The sequence below is a fragment of the Odocoileus virginianus genome, chromosome 3 (genome assembly GCF_023699985.2).
Source record: "Odocoileus virginianus isolate 20LAN1187 ecotype Illinois chromosome 3, Ovbor_1.2, whole genome shotgun sequence".
NCBI lineage: Eukaryota > Metazoa > Chordata > Mammalia > Artiodactyla > Cervidae > Odocoileus > Odocoileus virginianus.
The window spans coordinates 12,380,539-12,402,702 of record NC_069676.1 but is presented as its reverse complement, the minus strand read 5'-3'; the positions used below and the strand labels follow the sequence as shown (position 1 = coordinate 12,402,702).

General features: G+C 51.5%; 2 protein-coding genes across 2 annotated transcripts; both read right to left on the bottom strand.

Moving 5' to 3' along the window:
• Positions 1–1,165: 1,165 nt before the first annotated feature.
• On the bottom strand, positions 1,166–13,206 carry PIN1 (peptidylprolyl cis/trans isomerase, NIMA-interacting 1). Its single transcript, XM_020908302.2, has 4 exons — positions 13,059–13,206; positions 10,527–10,739; positions 2,625–2,735; positions 1,166–1,786 (listed from the first exon to the last, which is right to left on the bottom strand). Exons 1-4 carry the CDS (start codon positions 13,114–13,116, stop codon positions 1,677–1,679), a joined length of 492 nt encoding a protein of 163 aa, XP_020763961.1. The 5' UTR covers positions 13,117–13,206; the 3' UTR covers positions 1,166–1,676.
• Positions 13,207–20,513: 7,307 nt separating this feature from the next.
• UBL5 (ubiquitin like 5) lies at positions 20,514–22,164 on the bottom strand. Its single transcript, XM_020908297.2, has 5 exons — positions 21,970–22,164; positions 21,550–21,667; positions 21,309–21,392; positions 21,110–21,147; positions 20,514–20,674 (listed from the first exon to the last, which is right to left on the bottom strand). Exons 2-5 carry the CDS (start codon positions 21,603–21,605, stop codon positions 20,631–20,633), a joined length of 222 nt encoding a protein of 73 aa, XP_020763956.1. The 5' UTR covers positions 21,606–21,667; positions 21,970–22,164; the 3' UTR covers positions 20,514–20,630.

Here is a 22,164-nt window from a genome sequence, read left to right as displayed (position 1 = left end):
CTCCCAAGTACTCATTTCCAGTCCTTCCCAGAGGCTCCACTGGATGGACCAGGACAGGGAGCGATGGTTCCCCTAGCCCCAGAGAACAATAGTGGGGCCTCTGCCTGCTTCACGGCCCCCACGATGGTGGGAGAAGGTTCTGTCTGGAGGGGCAGCCAAGCAGCCAGCTCTGCCCAGCCCACAGATCTGAGAGGAGGCTCATTAAACCTTCCTAATGACAAGTGCGCTGGCAGGCAGAGAGCAATTGCTCCAGAAACTGGCCAGATGGGAGTCGGCCCAGGTGACTTTTTATGAGCAACTAACTCAGGCCTGTGTTAAGAGACTCAGCTTTGGGGGGTGGGGGGTGGGGGCTCTTCCTTGGGGTCAGGCCAGGCAGGGCTTATTTTATTGGGTTCCCAAGCCCTACTAGCCCACCACTCCTAAGATCCAGGCTGGTCCCCATTAAGTGTGCGTGTGGGGTGCAGAACAGACATAACACCCTCTCCAACACACCCATGAACCCCCTGACCGACCTCTGAGCCTCCTGCCCAGGGCTGGATCCAGGGGCAGCTCTGAGGAGTTATGCAGAACAGGTGGGTCACACCCCCAGCCCCCACCTGAAGAGTCCTGCCCCCTCCCCCATCTACTGCAGGGATTTCTTCTGCTCAAGACTCTCCTCCCACCCGCCACCGGAAGGCTGGGCAGGACCCCTGCTCTCAGAGACATCTGGCAGTACCCCTGCTCGCCGGCCCCCGTTGCCATGGTAACAGCATCTGCAGAGGTGCCTGGGTCCTGGCAGAACGCTTACGGTGACGGGGAAGCAGGCATCAGTGTTGGGAGTAATTCGTTCCAACTGAAGTGGGCTGGGGGGTGGGGGTGGGGGTGGCACCAAGGGTGAACAGGGCCTTCACTCTGGTTCCCTGAGGATTCTCCTGCTCCACCTGACCTGCTGAACGCAGAGCTGTGCAGTTAGGGCCCTTGCATTCTGGAACATTCCTCAACACCCAAGTTTGAAGACGGCTGTTGTTCCACTTCCCTGAGAGTTTGCTGCTGCTATGAAGCACCCCCGGCCCAGGAAAGGAGCGCCTTCCCCGGGAGGCAACATGGCCTGGACACCTGGACGCCAGGGGTGGTGGGAGATCATTGCTGCCCCGAGGGTGGGAAATGAAATGCCAGACAGCAGAGCAGTGGTTCCATGTTTAATCAAGGGTGGGGAAGGTGCTGCATGGCTGCTCAGAGAGGCCCCACAGCAGCCAGCAGCCTGGGCCCCACGCGGAGCGTCTGCTTTTTACAACTGAACAGAGAAACATGGCCTAATCAGCAACAACTCAAGGCCCATCTGCCCCCATCCTGGACCTGGTGTGGCATGGGGGCAGCTAACTAGGCCTTCTCTTTGGAACAGGTCACCCCCAACCCTGGCTCTGGAAGCCCAGGGAGCCTCTCCACCCTGTGCCCTTCTGAAGTCGATTCCTAAAGGGGAGGGGGGTCTAACAGGGACAGCCCCAACGGGAGCGGACAGGGAGCACCCGGTGGTGAAGGGCCTCCTCTCGGCCATCTGGGATCAATAAATACTGTGTGACAGGAGAAGGGAGGGGTCCCTACTGGTCGGCCGGCAGCAGGGAGCAGAGTCTGCGGGCCCAGCCACCCTGTCCCACCCGTCTCCCCCCGGGGGGCCAGGCCTGGGCCATCGACACCCCTCACTCCGTGCGAAGGATGATGTGGATGCCCGAGTCCGTGAACACGGGCCCGCTCATCTCCCCTGTCCGCAGCGCAAAGGAGGCGTCTTCAAATGGCTTCTGCATCTGACCTGGGGGAGGAAGCAGGAGATGGCGTGTGGGGTCCAGACCTGCAGGCGGGACCGGGCAGACGGGGCTCCCACTGCACCCCCAGCGCCCTCATTCAGACTCATCCATCACGCACTTTATGGCCCTGTCACGGTGCCTGAGCTGGGCGCAGCTGGGGGCGGCAAGGCTATTAGGAAGGCCCCAGGAAGCCTGAGGACAGCATGACGAATGAGGGCAGAGTGGCTGTCTCCACTGTGCACTGAGAGATGAGTTTTAATGATGAACTGGTCTCCCCAGGCCCGGTTCCTGGGCCCTGCCACACTGTCTGTCCCGCCTGCCTCCTGGGGCCGCCCACAGCCCCTTGCTGGCTCCCCGACACCCCTCAGCCTATTCTGGGCCCTTCCCTGATGCTCTTGAGACCCCAAAGATGGAGGGGGGAGGCGGCGGCGGCCTGGTTCCCTCTGCTCCTCCAGTCCCACAGCCCCAGGTGGAGAGACCTGAACTGGGCGGGGCTGGTGATCTGACCCCCTCCTCCCCTCACTCCTAGTTTCTCCCCCCAGGAGGGCGGCAGAGGACTCGGGGGGATGTGCTCTGGGACTCTTAGGGGCCCCAGCTTTGCACCTCAACAGGAGGAGAGGGAAATGGCAGCGAGCACCCACCTCGGCGGGCCCATGATGGGGACAACTGAGCAGAGAGACACAGGCGGACGCCCCGCCCCGGGAGTCCGCCACCCAGGAGAAGAGCAGCCTGAGGAAGGGACCCTGCTGCCACCTGCTGGGCCCCAGGGCACAGTGCGACATGGGCCATCCCCCTAGGTGGGGTGCGGGCGCCAGTGGGTCGGGGTGCCCATTCCTTGCGCACCTCTGCTGAAGGCACCCAGGTCTCCCCTGGCCTTGGCGGAGCTGCAGTCGCTGAACTGTGAGGCCAGGGATTCAAAGTCCTCCTCTCCAGACTTAATCTTCTGGATGTAGCCTGCAAGAGGGACACAAAAGGAGGCCTCCTCGTCAGGGTGGGGCAGGTGGGCGGAGGGTTCTGGGCAGGGCAGCACTTCACTCAGAAAGGAGCCTGCAACCCCTGCCGATAGTGTGTGCATGAGTGTGCATGCACAATCAGAGCTGGAGCCATACACACCACCCATGATGTGCATGCACCCCATGACCCTGCGGTGACCTCAAGAGCAGCTGGTCTCATACCCCAGTCCTACACCCCCTTCTCTGTCACTTTCCCCGCCCCCACCCCCTCCCCCCCGCCACAGGAACACATAATGAATATGGCATGGCCTCTTCCTACCCCCACACGCACTGAGAAAATCTACCTCCAGGCTCTGCTGGGGAGGACAGCAGAAGACAGGACAGACGTTAAATAGGGACACTGGGGACTTCCCAGTGGTTAAGACTCGGGGCTTCCAAAGTAAGGGGCACAGGTTTGATCCCTGGCTGGGAATTAAGATCCAACAGCAGCGCAGCCAAGAAAATAAAAATAAAAAGGGACACTGGGACGCCCCAAGGCAGTGGTAGGAAAATTTTCTAGAGGCTTCTAGGACAAAGGCAGGAGGCCACAGCACTAGCCCAGCTCTGCCACAGGAGATGGCTGAGCCCTCAGCCCGAGGGCTGTCCAAAGCATGAGAAAGGCCAGGGCCACTTACTGGGGTGTCATGAAGAACCCTGGAGGTGGCCTGGCTGGGATTCGGCAAGGGACAGGCGTCAGACTGCACCCCGGGGCAGCTAACATGGGTCTTCTCCCAGCCGCCTGGATGGGGTGTGTTGGCAGCGCCCTAGATTCACCCTCTGTGCAGCCCAAACTAGATACCAACTCTCCCTGAGGGGACAGGGAGACTGGGCTGATGGGACGGAAGGAAGAGGACTGAGGGAAAGGGCTCCCAGCGTCTGACCTAAACGAGGCTGTGACATGCCTGGTACCTTTCTGAGAGCCACACGGATGCTGCTGATTAATCCACTTGGTGCTCAGAGACCCACACCCCCAGCCAGACCATCTGCCTGTCGCTGAGCTGGTGGGAACTTCACCCTGGTCCACGGATCTCCAGCTCTGTTCTGTCACTGTCATCCATCTGTCCGTCCGGGACGACATGACAGCACACCCGCCACCCCACCCGCCATCTCACTACAGGTGACGGCAGTAACTCGTGCCCTAGTATCTGATCGGCCTGGCCGCTTCCACAGCTGCGCCCGTGAGCCCTGCCTGCCCTGTGTCCCTGTGCCTCTGAGCCTCGACCATCGGGCACTTGCCAGCCGGTCACAGGGACACGAGGCACAGTTCCAGGAACCGAGAGACAGCTCGGCAAACGGCACTTGCTGTCAGCATTCTGTTCTCCCTCCTGTGCGCCCCGCCACTCGGACTGCCCCTGCTTCTTTCTGACCTGCGTGCCCCGGCCCGGCCCTCCTTGTCTGCACCTTGTGGTCTGCTCTGGCTGGTCAGACAGGCTCTTTGCTGTGACACAGCCCCACCCCATGGCCTGCACGCTGTGGCGGCTTTTTCTGGGGGGCAGTAGGGGGGAGGCTGCACCCTGCAGCTTGTGGGATCTTAGCTCCCTGACTAGGGATCAAAGCCAGGCCCTCAGCAGTGAAAGCCCGGAGTCCTACGCACTGAGCCGCCAGGGAAGTGCCTTCCTTGGCAAAAGGCAGAAGGGCAGTGCCTTCTGCCGTGAAAACCCGGGTGGGCTCCCAATGCCCCCCGCGGCTGCCAGGTGGACCCCCTGTGCCTGACGCACCCGCAGGTGACTCCGATCTGAACTGGATGGCACAAGGATTCCCCTCCTCCATCTCTTCCTCTCCCTGGATTCTGGTTATGTCTTCTGTCTCACCCGAGCAATACTGAGATATGTTCCCCCCCACCTTTCCTGGCTGAACTCCAGTAAACCCAGCCAGGGAATCCTGAGTGCAGCGCCCCCCAATGTACCTGCCCGCCTCCAGGTACTTTGCGGGAGCACCGCTGCACGGGCCCAGCACTTGGGGAGTCGGGCCCAATCCTGAGCCTGGTTCAAGCACCCCTTGCAGCATCCTCCAGCCACTGGGGCTGTAGGCACAGCTGCAGGGATCCCCGAAACTAGGTGGCCTGGCAAGGGACGCACACACACAGTGTGTGTGCATGCAAGAAACAGCAGCCTAAGAACTGAATAAAAGCTTAGCTTTTCTCCCCATCGTTCACAGCACCCACATCTTCCTGTGTTCAGCAGCTCTCAGAATATATTCTGCTTCAGGACTTCCCTGGTGGTCCAGTGATTAAGAATCCGCTTTGCAAAGGAAGGACATGTGTTCAATCCTTAGTTGGGGAAATAATATCCCACATGCCTCCGAGCAACTAAGCCCACAAGCTGCCAATAGAGTCTTCATGCTGCAGTGACAGATCCTGTATGACCCAATAAAGAGCCTGCGTGCCTTAACTATGATCTGATGCAGCCAAACACATAAATACATTTTGTTTTCAAAAAAAAGAAAATATTCTGTTTGGATGGGACCCTGATTTTTTTTTTTTTTTTTGGCCACGCCCCACGGCATGTGGGATCTTAGTTCCCTGACCAGGGATCAAACCCGCATCCCCTGCATTGGAAGCATGGAGTCTTAACCACTGAACCACAGGGTAAGTCCCTGAAATGACTTTTTAAAAAGAAACAAGACTTCCTTTCTGAGCTCTCCTTTCTAAAGCTGACCTTTGGGAGTCTGGCCACAAGGCAAGGTGAAAGGCTAGGGACTTCCCTGGTGGTCCAGTGGCTAAGATTTCATGCTCCCAGTGCAGGGGGCCTGGGCTCAAACCCTGGTCAGGGATCTAGATCCCACATGCCTGCCTGCTGTTACTACTGAGACCCAGTGCGACCAAATAAATAAAAGGCTCCCCCGAAGCTCTTTCTTTCTCCATCACATGCGCTGAGGTAAGGCGTGTGAGCACACAGAAGGTGGCAATCTGCAAGCCAAGGAGAGAAGCCTCAGAAGAAACCAAACCAATCAACACTCTGATCTTAGACTTCCAGCCTCTAGAACTGTGAGAAATAAATGTCTGTGGCTAAGCTACCAGGCCTGTGGTATTCTGTTGTAGCAGCCAGAGTTACACCATAATGATTCCAGGGACAGTGAGTGAACAAGTGGAGCGGTCTCTGACTCTAAAGAGGTTTAGAGACAAACTAGGGAAGGGGTGTGGACGGGGAAAAGGTGATGGAATTAGGTCTGTCTTCCTCAAGACCCAAATTCCAGGGACTACCCTGGTGGTCTAGGGATGCTGTGCTACCAATGCAGGGGGCAGATTTGACCCCTGGTTGCAGAAGCAGATCCCACATTCCCCAACTAAGAGTCTGCATGCTGCAACTAAGACCAGGCACAGCCAAGTAAATATTAAATATTAAAAAAAAAAAAACAAATTCCAGGAGGGAATGTCTAGAGATCAGAGACCCCAGCCTGAAACCAGGAGTCTGGAAGGGAGCCACCCACCGTGAGTGGGGACACTGGGTGGAAGGCGCTCATTAACCCTTTAGACCCTGGGCACGGGGTATGGGGATGGGACTCACACTGGGGCCTCTCTGCGACCTTGGGCACGTGGGGATGGAGGAATGGGCACCAGGCAGGAAGGGCTTCTCTGTGGCCTGGCTTCCTTACACAAGGACACTGGCAATGACAGGTAACCAGTCCCCAGATCCCTGAGAAGCCTTTGGCCGCAGCCCAAGAGCTGCAGAGGAGCTGGCCCAGAGAAAGAAGCCTCGGCAGAAAATGTGAACACACTGGTTTTCAAGGCAACTGGGAAGCACAGGTTCTAAATGGGTACTGAGAGACCCAGGCTGCCAGCGGCAGACTGTGCCACCAAAAGGCTGATCTCGTCATTACCTGGAACAAACTCATGATAAGAGGGGAGGGGGGAGAAACATCCTTCTTCATGAAAGAGGAAACCAGGCCCTGATGCCCAAAGCTTGCTGACCTGGCACATGGATGTCTGGTGACCAAGTGTACCACAGTCTGCGCCATCTTACTGCACCCTCATCATGACCCCCGAGGGGGCCCATCTCAGGACACTGAGTAAGACCACATGCCAATGTCAGTGGAGGGTCTGCATACTGAGCCCACAAGGCCTCCCATGTCCTGGCCCAGAGTGCCACCCATGGACCATGAGCAAGCAGGAGAGGCTGCGGTAGGCAAAGGCCTTGTCCTGACCCTGGTCCCCACCACACACACCTATAAGACTGGGGTCAAGGCTCTACCATGCAGACACCAAGTGGCTGACACTGAGCCCACTGCTCTGCTAAGCGTTCAGTGGTCAGCTGGCCCCTGGATCTTCAGGCCACCCTGTGCCCATTCTACAGATGAGGCCAACTGAAGCTCTGAGAATGAAGACACTTGCTTGAAGCTACACAGCTGGCTTCCCTGGTGGCTCAGCTGGTAAAGAATCCGCCTGCAATGCAGAAGACCTGGGTTTAATCCCTGGGTTGGGAAGATTCTCTCGAGAAGGGAATGGCTACCCACTCCAGTGTTCTGGCCTGGAGAATCCCATGGACTACAGTCTATGGGGTCACAAAGAGTTGGGCATGACTGAGCAACATTCACACAGCTGGCACCGAGATCCATCTGTGGGCCAGTCCAGCGTGGGTCACCCTACTTCTGACCTTAGTCGCTCCCTGCCCCTCTAATCTATCACCCAGTTCTCCTGATTCTGCCCACTCAAGCTTGCTAGAATTGACTCCACCTGCCTCCTACCCACTCCAAGTTCAAGTCACACTGTTTCTAGCTGCAATTCCTCCCACGGCCTCCACCAGGGCCCCTGGCACAGGGAGGCATGTTCGACCCCTGCTAACACTTCCAAGTGTACACTGATTTAAGGTGAGGCCCCAGGGCCCAGCTGCTTACTGGGCGCACCCACAGATACCCCTTCCCCAGACCCAAGCTGACCTTAGTACTCCCAGGCTCCCACTGCAGTGTCAGCCCCACTAGACACGTCCTTGGCCCTCGGAGATGGGATAGGCGGCACCACTCCCAGGCACTCCCTACAGCCCAACGGCTCTTCTTCCAAGCGATGCTCAGATGTCCCCATGTCTACCTGCCATCTCGGGCTGGGGCTGTCCCCCAGGCTTCGGTCTCTGGCCTGCTGCTCTGCTCAGTCCAGATCCTCTCATGGTTGCCTCGCCAAGGTCTCTTCCTCCGATCTTCAGACCTAGTGAGACTCTCCCCAGACTGCGCCTCTTCCCAAGTCCCCTCGGCCAGTGATGACATCTCCTGCCACTCACTCTCCAAGTGCCCGTCACCTTCTGTGCTCTCTCATGTGGTCCAGAAGCCTCAGAACTGGGACCACTTGAGCTAAAAGGATCCAAGAGGTCATCTCGTGGTTTCTTCTGAGCTTCCCGCCATGTCCTCTTCCCCTGAGTGGCGGCCAGACCCCACACATCACTTACTGTTCACTGCTGGCCTACCCAGCCTGGGGCTGGACCTTCCGGCTTTCCTTGCCCGTCAACCTCCAGCCATACGGCTTTCTGAAAAGCCAGGACTGTAGGGCCCTTCTCCCAGGGTCACGTGAACATGTGTTTCCTGCAGCCTCTGGAAAAGGACCCAAACTTTTGGCCTCAGGCTGGGCCCTCCTCCACCTGGCTGGGACCTGCCCTGATGGGTTTCATCTCTCTTCAGTCCCCTGCAGAGTCTTCCCCTGAGTCCTGCCTGCAGCCCAGCCCCAGGCCTTCATTTCTGCTGCTTCCTCTGCCAGGAATCCTTCTTGCTTCCTCTGGGTTCAGGAGCCCCGGCTGTGGGCACTATTGTGGGTCATGCTTTGTGTCGGGTATGCAGTGGGCAAAGAGACAGATCCAGCCCTTGCCCCAGGGAGCTCGGGAGGCGAGCTATTTTTCTTTTCTTTTTGGCTGGATTGAAGCATGCAGGCTTCTCTAGTTGTGGCACACAGACTGAGTTGCCCCAAGGCATATAGGACCTAAGTTCCCTGAGCAGGGTTGGAACTCGCATCTCCTGCACTGGAAGGTGAATTCTTAACCACTGGACCATCAAGGAAGTCCCCAGAAGTTAGCTCTTTAAATCTGCCTTCAAGATTCTGTGCAAAAACTTGTCTCCACTCTACAAGACTGAGAGGTGGGTGGCTAACATGTGCCATTTATCATGCTGGGGACTGTATGAACAGGTGTGGGTGTAGGTGTGTGTCAGTAGTATCCTACAGGACAGTTATGTGGCACAAAACAACAGCCAATATGGACTAAATATGCCAGGCCTGTGCTAATAACCACCATCATAATGGCCACCAGCAATCACAGGACATTTACTAGATGCCAAGAGCTGTTATTCGTGCTTTACTGCACTAGGGCTTCCCTGGTGGCTAGAAGATAAAGAATCTGCCTGCAATGCACGAGACCCAGGTTCAATCCCTGGGTCAGGAAGATCCCCTGGAGAAGGAAATGGCAACCCACTCCAGTATTACTGCCTGGAGAAATCCATGGACAGAGGAGTCTGGTGGGCTACAGACCACAGGGTCACAAAGAGACAAGACTGAGCGACTAACAATTTTTTTTCTTCACCCAGTGTGGTGCATCCTATTATCTTAACACTAACTTTATAAGTGAAAAGACTGCGGCTGAGATGTTAAGTAGCTTGCTCAAGGTCACACAGCCATGACCTGGCAGAACTAGATGGGCACTCAGGCTGTTTGGGCTGGGGTGAGACACTGGTTCTGTGGGGTCGGAGGGCCTGGGAGGTGTCTGGATCTCTGGTGAGAGAGGCTGAGTGGATGATGAAACCACACTTGTGATCCAGACCAGCACTGGCCAAGAGAACTTCCTGCAAGGATGAAATATTCTGCAGCTGTGCTGTCCAAAATGGCAGCCTAGTGGGACTACTGAATAGTGTGGCTGGTGTGACTGAGGAGCCAATCTTCAATATGACTTAAATTGAACTAATTTACATGAAAATAACCACATGCAGATAGAAGCAGCCACACTAGATAGCTCTAGACCAGGATGCTGAGAACTACAGCCATGTGGTTAAATCCTGCTGTTTCTGTAAATAAAGTTTTATTGACACATGGCGATACCCATTTGTTTACACATCACCTGCGGCTACTATGGAGTTACCAAGCAGAGCTGACAGAGACTGTATGGCCCACAAAACCTAAACTATTTACCATCTGGTCTTTCAAGAAAAAGTTTGCCTACCAACTGCTGCCCTAGACTGTGGAGGAAACACAGAACTGAGTGAGGAACAGCCTGCTCAGAGCCGAAGTAATTCAATGACTATCGGCTAGTTCTAACACTGCTACCTTTCCAACCTCCTTCCTGACGCATCCACATATGTGCCCCAGGACCCTGCTTGATGACACTACTCTCCCTCTGAATGACGACCCACACAGTGACAACCGTGGCCCACCCATTACATCACTTCATCTCACTGAGCTTTCACAATGGCCCATGAAGGCAAGGAGATGACGATGTCCATTTTACAGAGGTGAAAACCGAGTCTCAAGGAGTGACATGAATCTCTCAAGGTCAAGGAGCTCCTAAGGGCATAGTGACCATGTGAACCCAGGTCTGCCAGCCCTAAGGCTGCATCCTCTCCACCAACCCTGGCCCACTCTCAAACACCAGCTGGGGAGGAAAATGAGAGGCAGCCGTGGGAGCCAGGCTCATGCCACCAACAGACACTTATAGGTCGGCCAAGGCCACAGCTGACAGCTAAGCTGGCTGGGGTGGAGGATCTCATGTGATTTCTGCAAAGCTTGCACTGCCCTTGAGGAGAAGGACCGCCCCTTTCCCCTCAAGCCTGGTCTCCAACCACTGCTCACCATTGATCAGCTCCAGGGCCTCCTCCTTGGTTCGGGTGATCTTCTCCTGCCGCCAGGATGAGGGCCGCCGTGACTGGCTGTGTTTGACCAGCAGGTGTGAGCAGCGGACCCTGGTGGGCTCCCCTTGTCCATTTTTGCCACTGCCACTGCTGTTGCCACTTGGCCGCTCCCACTGGCTGGCATTAGTGATGTGATTGAAGTAGTACACCCGGCCTAGAAGGGGTGGGGGTGGGGAGACAGAATTCAGCTGGGACCTGCTCAGAGGATACCACCGTCAAGCCATGATAAGGAACTGGCCAACAAGATGCCTTCATTCAACCAGCCCACTGCTGTCCACCAGTGTCACCAGGACTTAGGGAGCTAACCCTCTAGGTGGGAGGCAGACAGACAATAAACAAGCAAGTAAGACCACATAACTTTGGTCATTAATAACTTCAAGGGGGGAAAATAACCCAAGGTGAGAAAGAGAGGTTCGAAGCGTGCACTCAGCAAGCCAGACTCCCTGTTCAAATCTGCCACTCACTCCCTGTATGAGCTCCCTTCTCCGGGCCTCAGTTTTCTCACCTGTAAAATGGAAATAACAACAGTACTTGCCTGAATGGTTTTTGGAATGACTGTATGAGTTCACATCTGTAATGAGTTTAGGATAGCACTTGACATGTATTAACACATTATCGACTGGGGGATTTTGGCAGAAACTAATGCCTGTGGCTGGCGATTTGTTATATAAGTGAATGTTGAGACACTCCAGTCAGTAACATTTGGGTTACAAAAGACATACTAATACATCTCTGGTCAAAACATGGGGTTCCCAGGTAGCACAGAGGTAAAGAATCTGCCTGCCAATGCAGGAAGCAAAAGAATCTTGGGTTTGATCCCTGGGTTGGGAAGATCCTCTGGAAGAGGAAATGGCAACTCACTCCAGTATTCTTGCCTGGGAAATCCCATGGACAGAGGAGTCTGGTGGGCTATAGCACACGGGGTCACAAAGAGTAGGACATGACTTGAGCATGCACATGTCACTGTGAGGCGTCTGGTCAATAAGAGTGCAACAGCTACTAGTACCTCCAAAACAAAAGAAATTTTCTACTGTTTATTCTGCTGCATAAACTGTACCCATGTGTGTCAGACACAAAAGCTTTGTCCTTTTCCCCTACCGAACTGGGGTCCAGCATTACTGGGGTCAGATGTTATCCAGAGACTAAAGAGCATGGAGTGAGGGCTGCCAACAAGAAGCTTGAAGTAGGACCCAGTAGAGACAGGGTGTCACTCCTGGAGCAGAGTCTGCCCTGGCTACACGGAGGACTTGTGCCGAACACCGTGAAGGCTGTCACCCTCAGGGAACATTGTCAGGATTGAACTGGGCAGAAATGGCTGGAATGGGAGCCCCAAATCGGGCAGAGCATCGGCTTTACATTGTAGGTCACATCCACAGGTCAAGGCTGCAGGGTGGGGTGGGGGTTGGTGAAAGCTGAGCCACTGACTGCCTCAAAAACCTTGGCAATGGGTTCCATCTCCCTGAACCTCAGTTTTCTCATCTGAAAAGTGGGGGTGAGAGAATAAGGACATCAAACCTCCGGGGGGTTAATGTGGAGAGTGGATGGTGCTGTATGTAAAGTGCTTCTGATGTTCAAAAAATCAAATTATTACTGCGACTATGATTGCTAGGCTCTATGGAGAAAGAAGTGTGAAATACTGGAACCTGCATCTTGGTAGTTTGCAGCAAGAAGGGTAGGGGGCTCTGGAGTCAGAATGACTGGGTCCGAACCCAGCCCCCACCCCCTGAAATCAATGACCTTGGGCGGGTTCCTTGCGTTTTCTGGCCTCGAGTTTCCTGATCTGCAAAACGGGGGTAACTATTACCTCTCTCCTCAAATTATGCCAATTAGAGAAAGCACACACCCAAAATGCTTGGAACTATGCTTGGTTCTGAGATAAACGTTACCTATTCTTGACATTATTATTGGGGAAAAGCCTTAAATCGCGTTCCGGAGCACAAGGGCAGTTCTCAGGCAGAATACCACCGGCCGGATATCGCAAACTCAGAATATGGTGTGGATGGCAGCAAGCGTTATTAGCAGAAGGAGGTTGTGGATCCGAGGCCGAACAACACCCTAGGGCCCCGCCCTGAGCATGATGTTGAGGTGTCCTCCCCAAGGGGTCCCCTCTGGGACCAGGGGTTGCACAGACGTTCCCTCAGGACTTCTGGTGCATTAGCCCGAACGAAAATGTCAGTCAGACCGGCAGGGCCAGGGCCATTGCCTGAGGGAGTGCCGCGGTATCACCATCCCCCTGCCACCCCGGGGGCACCCTGGAACTCCCCGGCCACGCCCCTTGCCTCAGTTTCCTCGGAATTACCCTCTCCTCAGGCTCGCAGCCCCCACGGGGTGGGCCGGGGCCGTTACCCGGGGACGACGCGGAGGAGCCAGGACCCCACGGGAATCGAGCGGCGGCGCCGCGCTCGAGGGGCAAGCTCGAGCCCTGCTTCTGCGGGCCCTCGCGGCCCCGTCCCAGCCCCGACCCCCGCGGCACCTGAGCTGCGGCTCATGCGCTTCTCCCAGCCGGGCGGCAGCTTCTCCTCGTCCGCCATCTTCCCTCCTGCCGCAGAGCCCGCTCCGCCTCCGCCGCACCGCCTCTGCCGCCCGCGTCCGCCCACCGCTGCTGTCGATTGGCTGAGCCCGCCCCGCACGGGGTCCTGGCGACAGCACTCATTGGGCACTTTAACTGTCCGGACTGACTCTCTGGCTTCCTATTGAGCAGAAGCAGGGGTGGGAGGAGCCTCCCACCTTTAATCTGGGCCTCGCCCCCGGTCGGCCTCACGCAGGTCCCGCCCTCTTCCTTTCTTCGGCCGCTAAATGGTGGGAAAGGGACGCGAACACGCCTTATCAACGCCCTCTGCTGAGCTTCCAAAAGTCCCGACCCCTCCTTTGCGTCCTTCGCCACAGAGCCCATCCGATTGGTTACTACTGCAGCGATTCCCGCCTTCCTAAACCATAGCCCGCGGGCTGCAGCCTCCCGTTGCGGAAGTGTCTGGCTAGTGTGGAGGTAACAGCAGCGAAGGAGGTTCGTGACAAAGGCGGTGCTGACTTTGGTGTTGCCATAGCAACGCCGTTACCTTGGTGATGAACAGCTAAGAATCCAGAAGCCTATATTTGGCTCCTCCGTTCTCCCTCGTCCCACCTGTTTCCCCAAGATGTCCAAAGCTAGCCCACCTTTTAATTTTTTGTGCAAGACTCTTTCCCTATTTTACTAACCCAAACACCTTCCACTTACTTTGAAATCTACTTTACTTCACTAATTCCTTCCCACTTTGGCTTCTGCCTCTGTCCCGCGTGACTTGTGGGTGTTGGCATTGCCATTCAGATGACAGGGTGGCTTTGTGGGTGGAAATTTGTGGGTGGAAGCGCGGGTGGGAGGATAATGAGCTCGTTTGAATCAATTTACTTTTTAAATTTATTTTTTATTGAAATATCAGTTGAATAAGTCAATTTAAAATGAAGGCTGTGGCACTCAAGGGACATTGAAGAGGTGGTTGGAGACCTGGGTCTGTAGATTGACGTGGGAATTGGGACACCAACAGGGAAGAGTTCAACTACATTTCATCTATAGAAGGAGGAGAGTGAAAAAGCTAGCTTAAAGTGCAACATTAAAAACACTAAGATCATGGCATCTGGCCCCATCACCTCATGGCAAATAGATAAGGGGAAAGTGGAAACAGTGCCAGATTTTATTTTCTTGGGCTTCAAAATCACTGCGGATGGTGACTGCAGTGATGAAATTAAAAGACACTTGCTCCTTGAAAGGAAAGCTATGACAAACCTAGACAGGGTATTAAAAAGCAGAGACATCACTATACTGACAAAGGTCTGCATAGTCAAAACTACAGTTTTTCCAGTAGTCACGTATGGATATTGAGAGTTGGACAATAAGGAAGGCTGAGCGCCAAAGAACTGATGCTTTTGAATTGTGGTTCTGGAGAAGACTCGAGAGTCCTTTGTACTGCAAGGAGATCCAACCAGTCCATCCTAAAGGAAATCAATCCTGAATATTCACTGGAAGGACTGATGCTGAAGCTGAAGTTCCACCTGGTGCCATCACTTTGACCACCTGATGTGAAGAGCCAACTCACTGGGAAAGACCCTGATGGTGGGAAAGATTGAGAGCAGAAGGAGAAGAAGGTGACAGAGGATGAGATGGTGGGATGGCATCACTGACTCCATGGATATGAGTTTGAGCAAACTCCAGGAGATGGTGAAGGACAGGGAAGCCTGGTGTGCTGCAGTCCATGGAATTGCAAAGAGTTGGACACAACTTAACAACTGAACAACAGAGCAGAGAACCTTATGTAACTGTTAAAAAGAATGAGGTGCAGTGACGTGAAACACGGGAAAACATGTCTAGGACAAATTACAGAGGCAGGATGCAGCTGAAGGTTAAGAGCACTCAGGAGCCAGATTGCTTTGAGTTCAAAGCCTGGCTCTACCGCTTGCTGTGACCTTAACAAATTACTTAACCTCTGTACTTCCACTTCTCTATCTGCAAAATGAGGGTAAGAAAAAACATGTCTCATGAATATCCTTGATGTAAAGATTAAATGAGTTCATCTATAGAAAGCACTCAAAAACAATGTCTGGTCCATAGTAAGGGTAGGTATTGCTGGGTGAAAAAAAAAAAGCAAAACATAGTACAGCATAGCAATTATAGTATGTATGAAAGCATAATAAGGGACTTCCCTGGTGGTCCAGTGGCTGTGACTTTGTACTCCCAAAGTAGGCGGCCTAGGTTCAATCCCTGGTCAGGGAACTAGATCCTACATACCGCAACAAAGACCCAGTGTAGCCAAATAAATCTACATTTAAAAAAAGAAAGCATAATAAATCCAAAAAGATCAACAAAAATTAACTTTGTATATTATTAGAGTATTATAATTAACTCAAACTGTATAAAAATAGTTGTGTATCACTGAAAATTTCTGGATTTATCCAAATATGTTAATGACTAATATTGGTGATGCAGGTGAAGGAAGAAATGAGGAACTTAAGGTATAACATTCTGACTTTTTAAACAAGCATGTATTAGCATAATAATCTTTTTTTTAAAGATAATTTTAGATTTAGGGCTGGACTGCAAAAGTAGTATAGTTCTCAAAGTCCTTCCCCAGCCATCCCTTACATTAGCATCTTACGTAATAGAATAAAGGCTGTCAACCAGGGGTGATATTGTTCCCCAGGGGACATGTGGCAAGTTTAAGACATTTTTCGTTGTCACAAAAGGAGAGAGGGGCTACTTGCATTTAGTGGGTGAAGGCCGAGGATGTTACTGAACAGCCTGCAATGTACAGCCTCCACAACAGAGAATTATCCCCCCAAATGTTAACAGTGCCAAAACTGAGAAATTCTGCCACAGAATAATGGTGAAAACTAAGAAATCAATATTGGTCCTATACAATTAACTAAACTAGATTTTAAAAGAACGTCCTGTTTCCCTAGTAATATCCTCCTCCAGGATGTGACCATTTCTAGGCCTTCCCTTGTCTTTCATGATCTCGATACTTTTGAAGCGTACAAGGGCTTTCACTTTTTTTTTTAATGGCTTTCATTCTGATGTTTGGACATGATGATGTCTGTCTGATCTTTTCTCATGATTTATTGAGGTTTGGACTTCCCTGGTAGCTGAAATGGTAAAGAATCCACCTGCAACGCAGGAGACCTGGGTTCGATCTCTGGGTTGGGAAGATCCCCTGTAGAAGGGCATGGCAACTCACTCCAGTATTCTTGCCTGGAGAATCCCCATGGACAGAGGAGCTTTGTGGGCTACAGTTCATGGGGTCACAAAGAGTTGGACATGACTGAGCAACTAAGCACCACCAGCACATACATCATTGGGAAGGACACCACAAAGATGATATGCCATTCTCAGTGCATTGTACCGGGCGATTAATGACGTTGCAATGTATTACTGGTTGTACTAGAGTTCTATTGCTGTCTAACATGTTAGCCTACAATCTAGTGGATTAACATTTGCCATCTCAATTTCTATGGGTCAGGAATGGAGTGCAGTTTAGCTGGTGTCAGCAGGAGCGGCAATGGTCTTATCCCAAAGCTTGACTAGGCAGGATCTGCTTCCAAGCACCCTCATTTAGTTGCTGGCAGGATTTAGTTGCTAACAGTGTGGAATTGAAGACCACAGTTCCTCACTGGCTATTGGCTGGGGGTCAACAGGGCAGCTCACAACATAGTATCTGACTGGCTTTCATCAATGAGCAAGAGGGCAAGATGGAAACTACGTTTCACAACTAATCTCAGAAACAATATCCCATCACTTTTGCCATAATGTTGGAAGTTAGGTCTGGCCTAAGAGGAGGGGATTACACAAAAGTATGAGTGTGGTCCTAGCTCATCAGGGGCCATCTTAGAGGTCACCTCCCACACCTGGTGGTATTTTTGATCACTTGGTTAAGACAGTATCTGAACTATTTTCCCTTTTGTAATAAGTAAATACTTTTGGAAGATACTTTTGAGTCTGTGCAAATATCCTCCTACTTAAACTTTTACCCCCAAATTTTAACATCTCTTAGTGCATCTTGCCTACAGCAATAATTACTATGGTGATGCAAGGATTGGTAATTTTTTTTAAAAAAACATTGGTGAGTTCTTATTTTCCTCTTTCCTTCTACAATTAATTGAAATCCTTTTGTAGTGAAGGGTTATCCCTTCTTCCCCACTCATTTACACTTTCAGCTATTTATTTCTATGAGCTTGGGCTTGAAGATATTTATTTTATTCTTTGGGTTATAGTCCAATATTATTCTTTTGTTACTCAAGTTGTTCTACATTTGGCCACTGAGAGCTTTTTCACAGATTGGCCTCTGCGCTCTTTCAACATGCTTCTATCATTTTTGAGTACTTCTTACCTCAAGATGCTCCACCCTGAGCTTGAATTTTCCCTGCTCTAGCTCAGGAATCAATCACTTCTCCCAGAAACCCTGGTTCCTTTTATTGGAGAATATTGTTTAGAAACCAAGATCTGGGGCTTCCTCGAAGGTCCAGTGGTAAAGAATCCACCTGCCGATGCAGAAGACATAGGCTTGATCCCTGGCCCAGTAAGATCCCACATGCTGTGGAGCAACTAAGCCTGTGCACCTCAACTACTGAGCCTGTGTCTAGAGCCAGGCAGCTGCAACTACTGAAGCCTGTGTCCTAGAGCCTGTGCTCTGCAACAAGAGAAACCACTGCAATGAGAAACCCATGCACTGCAATGGAAAGTAGTCCCCCTCACCACAACTAGAGAAAAGCCTGAGCAGCAATGAAGACCCAGCACAGCCAAAAATAAATGAAAAGTAAAATTATATATATAAAGAAACCAAGACCTGGAACTATTGATACTGGGTATCACTGCTTCTGGTCCTTCTAAATGGATAAACAAGGAAATGTATGTACATATGCACACATCTGTATTTCTGTGTGTGTCTGTAAACATTTTAAATGCAAACCATGAGTTCATACCATGAGTTCATACTGATGCCTCCAACTCTAATCAGTCCCATGGGGTTCTATTCACCCTCTTTCACAGTAACTTCTTTCTTCAGCAGCAAGACACCTGGCTTAATTATCTGCAGTATATGTATATTTATATGTATAATTATCTGCAATATATGTATCCAACTCTGTGTGTGTACAGATGTATATTAGTAGGACTGGATTTGAAATTGCAAAATCATTCTGCTGTGAGGAACATATTTACCAACTACAGTACAGTGTTTGTGTAATTCTTTTTGTCTTTAGCATTATAGTATCAAATCAAAATACATTTTCCAAAATTATTTAGATCAGCTCCTTTCTCCCCCACCTCCTTCAGTGGGGTCTTATGATTCACTTATATATATGGATCTGTTTGACTGGCTGCATTTGATCTTTCTATATCCTGGTTGACAAATTTGGAGTCCTGCATCCACCACCATAATTCCAGGTGTGGCAATTCCATCACCACAAAAATCCCTCATCCATACTGCCCTTTTACATAAAAAAAAGCAAAAAAAAAAAAAAAAATCAATAAAAACACCAATTAAAAAGAATGAGACCAAAAAAATCATTAATATAGAAAGATGAAAAGCATAAAAAAAGAAAAAACTACTGAATGGTATACAAATATTACAGAATGTATAATTTTTCCAATTGTATTTCAGAAAATTTCTGGATTCACTCAAATGTTAATTATTGCCACTGTCAGTAGGGGTGTTATAAAAGTAAGAAACTTAATTTTTTTCAAAACATGGATTTTTTTTTTACAAGCAGATATTAGCATAGTAAATTTTTAAAAAATTAAATTGGGGACTTCCTGGGGGTCCAGTGGCTAAGACTCCATGCTCCCAATGCAGGGGGACCTGGTTCAACCCCTGGTCAGGGAACCAGATCCCACAAGCCACAACTAAAGGTTTGCATGACACAAACTAAAGATCCCATGTGCTGCCAAGTAAATAACTAAAAATAAATATTAATTAAAACAATTTTTTAAATGGAAGTTTACATAAATACACTGAAAAAGCCTTCCCCTCAGGAGAGAGAATGGGGCCAGGAGCAGGGTCTTATTGTTAGCTTGTACTTTTCTATGCTAGTTTGAAAACAAGGACTCCAGCATGTCAAGTCTGTCATGAAATTTAAAAAAGAATTGGGGGGAGGGGGTTTCTTTTCTAAGCAGCCAGGTAAGGAGGAGACTGAGCTAAAAGAGCAGGGGCACCAGCAGACAGACACTTCTGATTTGTCAGGAGGAAGGGGAATCCTAGGGACAGTAGCGAAGCCAAGGGGACAGGTAAAAAGGAGGCCAGCGGAGACCAAGGAGAGACCAGCTTTAGTGGACTATAGGCCAGCATCCCAGGCAGTCCGCAAGACTGAGTCCCAAGCTTGATGGCAAAAAGAAAGCATAAGGCTTGGGGGAAGGGGAGGAGCAGTGGACTAGACTTGAACATGGTTATGTCCTGAGGAAGGACCTACCAGGTCAATACACAGGGAGGGGAGAAGGGTTGGAGCAAGGTTCTAGGTGAAACTCTCGAAGCAGCTCCAGAATGTGGCTCTGGGTAAGGACAAGGTCAAGGCTGACCTCAGGAGGTTTGGCCAAGGGAACAGAAATGGAGTGTTTGATGTCCCGTCTACTCATACCTGAAGGAAGAAGCCCAGAGATGGATATAGCACCGGGCATCCTGCTGTTTTAACTGCATTATCTCATGGAGATGTGGGTGTCATCATGGTGCCCTTTTAGAGGAAGAAACAAAGGATCAGGAAGGGTTGAATAGCTTAGGTCACACTGTTTTACTCTGTCCACTGGCATTTCACAGGTGCCAAGAACTGTGGCTGCTTAATCATGCTTATCTCATCTCTACTTCACAACATACCAATGAAGTAAACACAATCAGTTCGATTGGATAAGGAAATGAAGGTTAAGGGAGATTAAGTAACTCCCCAGGGTCACAGTTCCTGGTAGGGCTGGGGTTCCACCCATTGTCTGTCTGAATCTAAACCTGTATTCCTAACTACTATTATTTCTACTAAGGTCCCTGCCCAGAGGATCCTTGGTCTATTGATGACAATAATCCCACGATCTCTTGACCTTCAGGAAAGTGTTAGTCCCTCAGTTGTGTCCAACTCTTTGTGACCCCATGGACTGTAGCCTGCCCGGCTCCTCTGTTCATGGAATTCTCCAGGCAAGAATACAGGAGTGGATTGCCATTCTCTTCTCCAGGGGATCGTCCCCATCCAGGGATCAAACCCAGGTCTCCCGCATTGCAGGCAGATTCTTTACTGTCTGAGCCACCAAGGAGACCCAGAGACATATGGCTAGCCCCAGAGCTCAGGTCCTCCACTCAGGCTCCCAGTCTACTGGCTCCCTCCTTGATCCAATCTTGAAGTATTACTGAGCAGCTGGGTGGGTACTGAGAATACAGTGACAACCAGATACCAACCCTCCCCTTAAGAGAGAACTCTCACTCAAAGATGACAACGAAGCGGCCTCTAAGTTTTTATTAACATGAGTTTCCAAAAACAAGCATCCATATTAGTGTGGGGAGTGAGGGTGGGAGGAGGGGGAAGGGCAGGAAGAAGGAATTCTGCTCTATTGGTAATAAAGCTCCAGGTTCATCCCATCGTGGATTTCATCTGAAGTGAAGGTGTTAAGGAACCCTTACGGTGGGCTCCATCCCCATCTCTCACAACTGCCACATTTGGGACTGGATCATTTTGATTTGGAAAGAATCTAAACTGTAAAAAGTTCATGTGCCTTCTGCACAACAGACATCCCGGAATCTTGCTCCACCCCGATCTCCTGTCTCCACTCAGGTGGGGCTTAGTAATAAATATTTTGACGAGAAAGTGTCAAAGTCTTACCAGCGAAGTCAAAATATTTCACCAACCACCCTCCTCCCCCAACAAAATAATTAGATGGTTCCCACTCTCTAAATACTTACTATGTGCCACATTATGAGTTAAATAGCTTATGTGCATAGTGCATAATCTCATACAGACCCGAGTATTGAACATAGAGAACCCAGTCTGGGTATGTAGATCCTTCCTCAAGAAGTCAAAAAAGGATACAGTCCCCCAGAGACACGTGGTCCTTAAAAATCGTGTACCTGTGGGATAAAAACTTTTTAGAAAAATGTCTAAGGAGACTCTTCGCCCCAGAGACCAGCTGAAAAAGTTCTGCCTAAACAAATGGCTGGCTGCAGCCCTCCCCCAACCAAACCCTTCTGGCCCGCTCCTGTCCAACCCCTAGCTCTACCCCTGTACTCACCACTTCTTCAGTACGATCTTGTTCCAACGGGTGCCAGTTTGGGCTGCGATCAGCTTCTTAAGGTCCCCGATGGTGTCATCCGTACTGGACGCGGAGGAGTTAAGGAAAATGGAAAGGGACTCTCCCCATCCCCGCCCCAACCCCCGGGTTTAACTACAATCACCCTAAAACAAAGACTGAGTTGCCTGCCTCATGCCAAGCATCCCCCGGAAGCCACAGCCTCTTGGTCGCCAGTGGATACTTGCACTTAACGCGCACCTTCTTCCCCAGACGGTCGTTGCAAACAACCTCGATCATCCTGGCTGGAGCAGCACAAGGCGGGGACCGGGAGGCAACTGAATCGGGACTTCAGGGGTCCCCTAGGCACCAAGACCCCCGGTTATTGAGACTTAACGTTCACGTCCCCATTACTCCCCGTCTCCATCACTCCCCCAGATTGGAGTCTCCCCAGGCCCCAAGTTCCGTGTCCCAGGACTTCGGACCCCAGGGCTACCGCGGACGCCGGGCAGCCGTGCTCCTCCCCTCCAGTAACTCGCCCAGGCCCCGACCCACTTCAGGTAGCCTGAAGACCGAGCCGAGCCTCTCGCAGGCCGGCGGATCCTCGAAGACCAGGTCCCATCCCCTTTCCCCGACTCCGGACTCCTCTACCTGGCCCCCTCACCTCAAATAGCCTGGAAGAAGCAGACGCCACAACCTCCTCGCACTGCTGCTGAGACCAGGCCAGAGTCGCCGCTAAGAACCTTCGCTAAAACAGGAAGCGGAAGTGCGCAGCCGGAAGCTCCGCCCCCCAGTGGCTGTCAACACGCAGCGGAGTGCTCATCCCAGGGTACGACGTGGGCTTGCATTTCCCAGAAGC

Excerpts from the sequence above, each read along its gene's own strand:
- UBL5 (XM_020908297.2), bottom strand. The coding sequence starts at position 21,605 with ATGATCGAGGTTGTTTGCAACGACCGTCTGGGGAAGAAGGTGCGCGTT. Across the intron at positions 21,148-21,308 it reads AAGATCGTACTGAAGAAGTG|GTACACGATTTTTAAGGACC; the intron begins GTGAGTACAGGG and ends TTTATCCCACAG. Across the intron at positions 20,675-21,109 it reads CCACGTGTCTCTGGGGGACT|ATGAAATCCACGATGGGATG; the intron begins GTATCCTTTTTT and ends CCTTCACTTCAG.
- PIN1 (XM_020908302.2), bottom strand. The coding sequence starts at position 13,116 with ATGGCGGACGAGGAGAAGCTGCCGCCCGGCTGGGAGAAGCGCATGAGC. Across the intron at positions 2,736-10,526 it reads GGCCCTGGAGCTGATCAATG|GCTACATCCAGAAGATTAAG; the intron begins GTGAGCAGTGGT and ends TCCCTCTTGCAG. Across the intron at positions 1,787-2,624 it reads CCTGGGTGCCTTCAGCAGAG|GTCAGATGCAGAAGCCATTT; the intron begins GTGCGCAAGGAA and ends TTCCTCCCCCAG.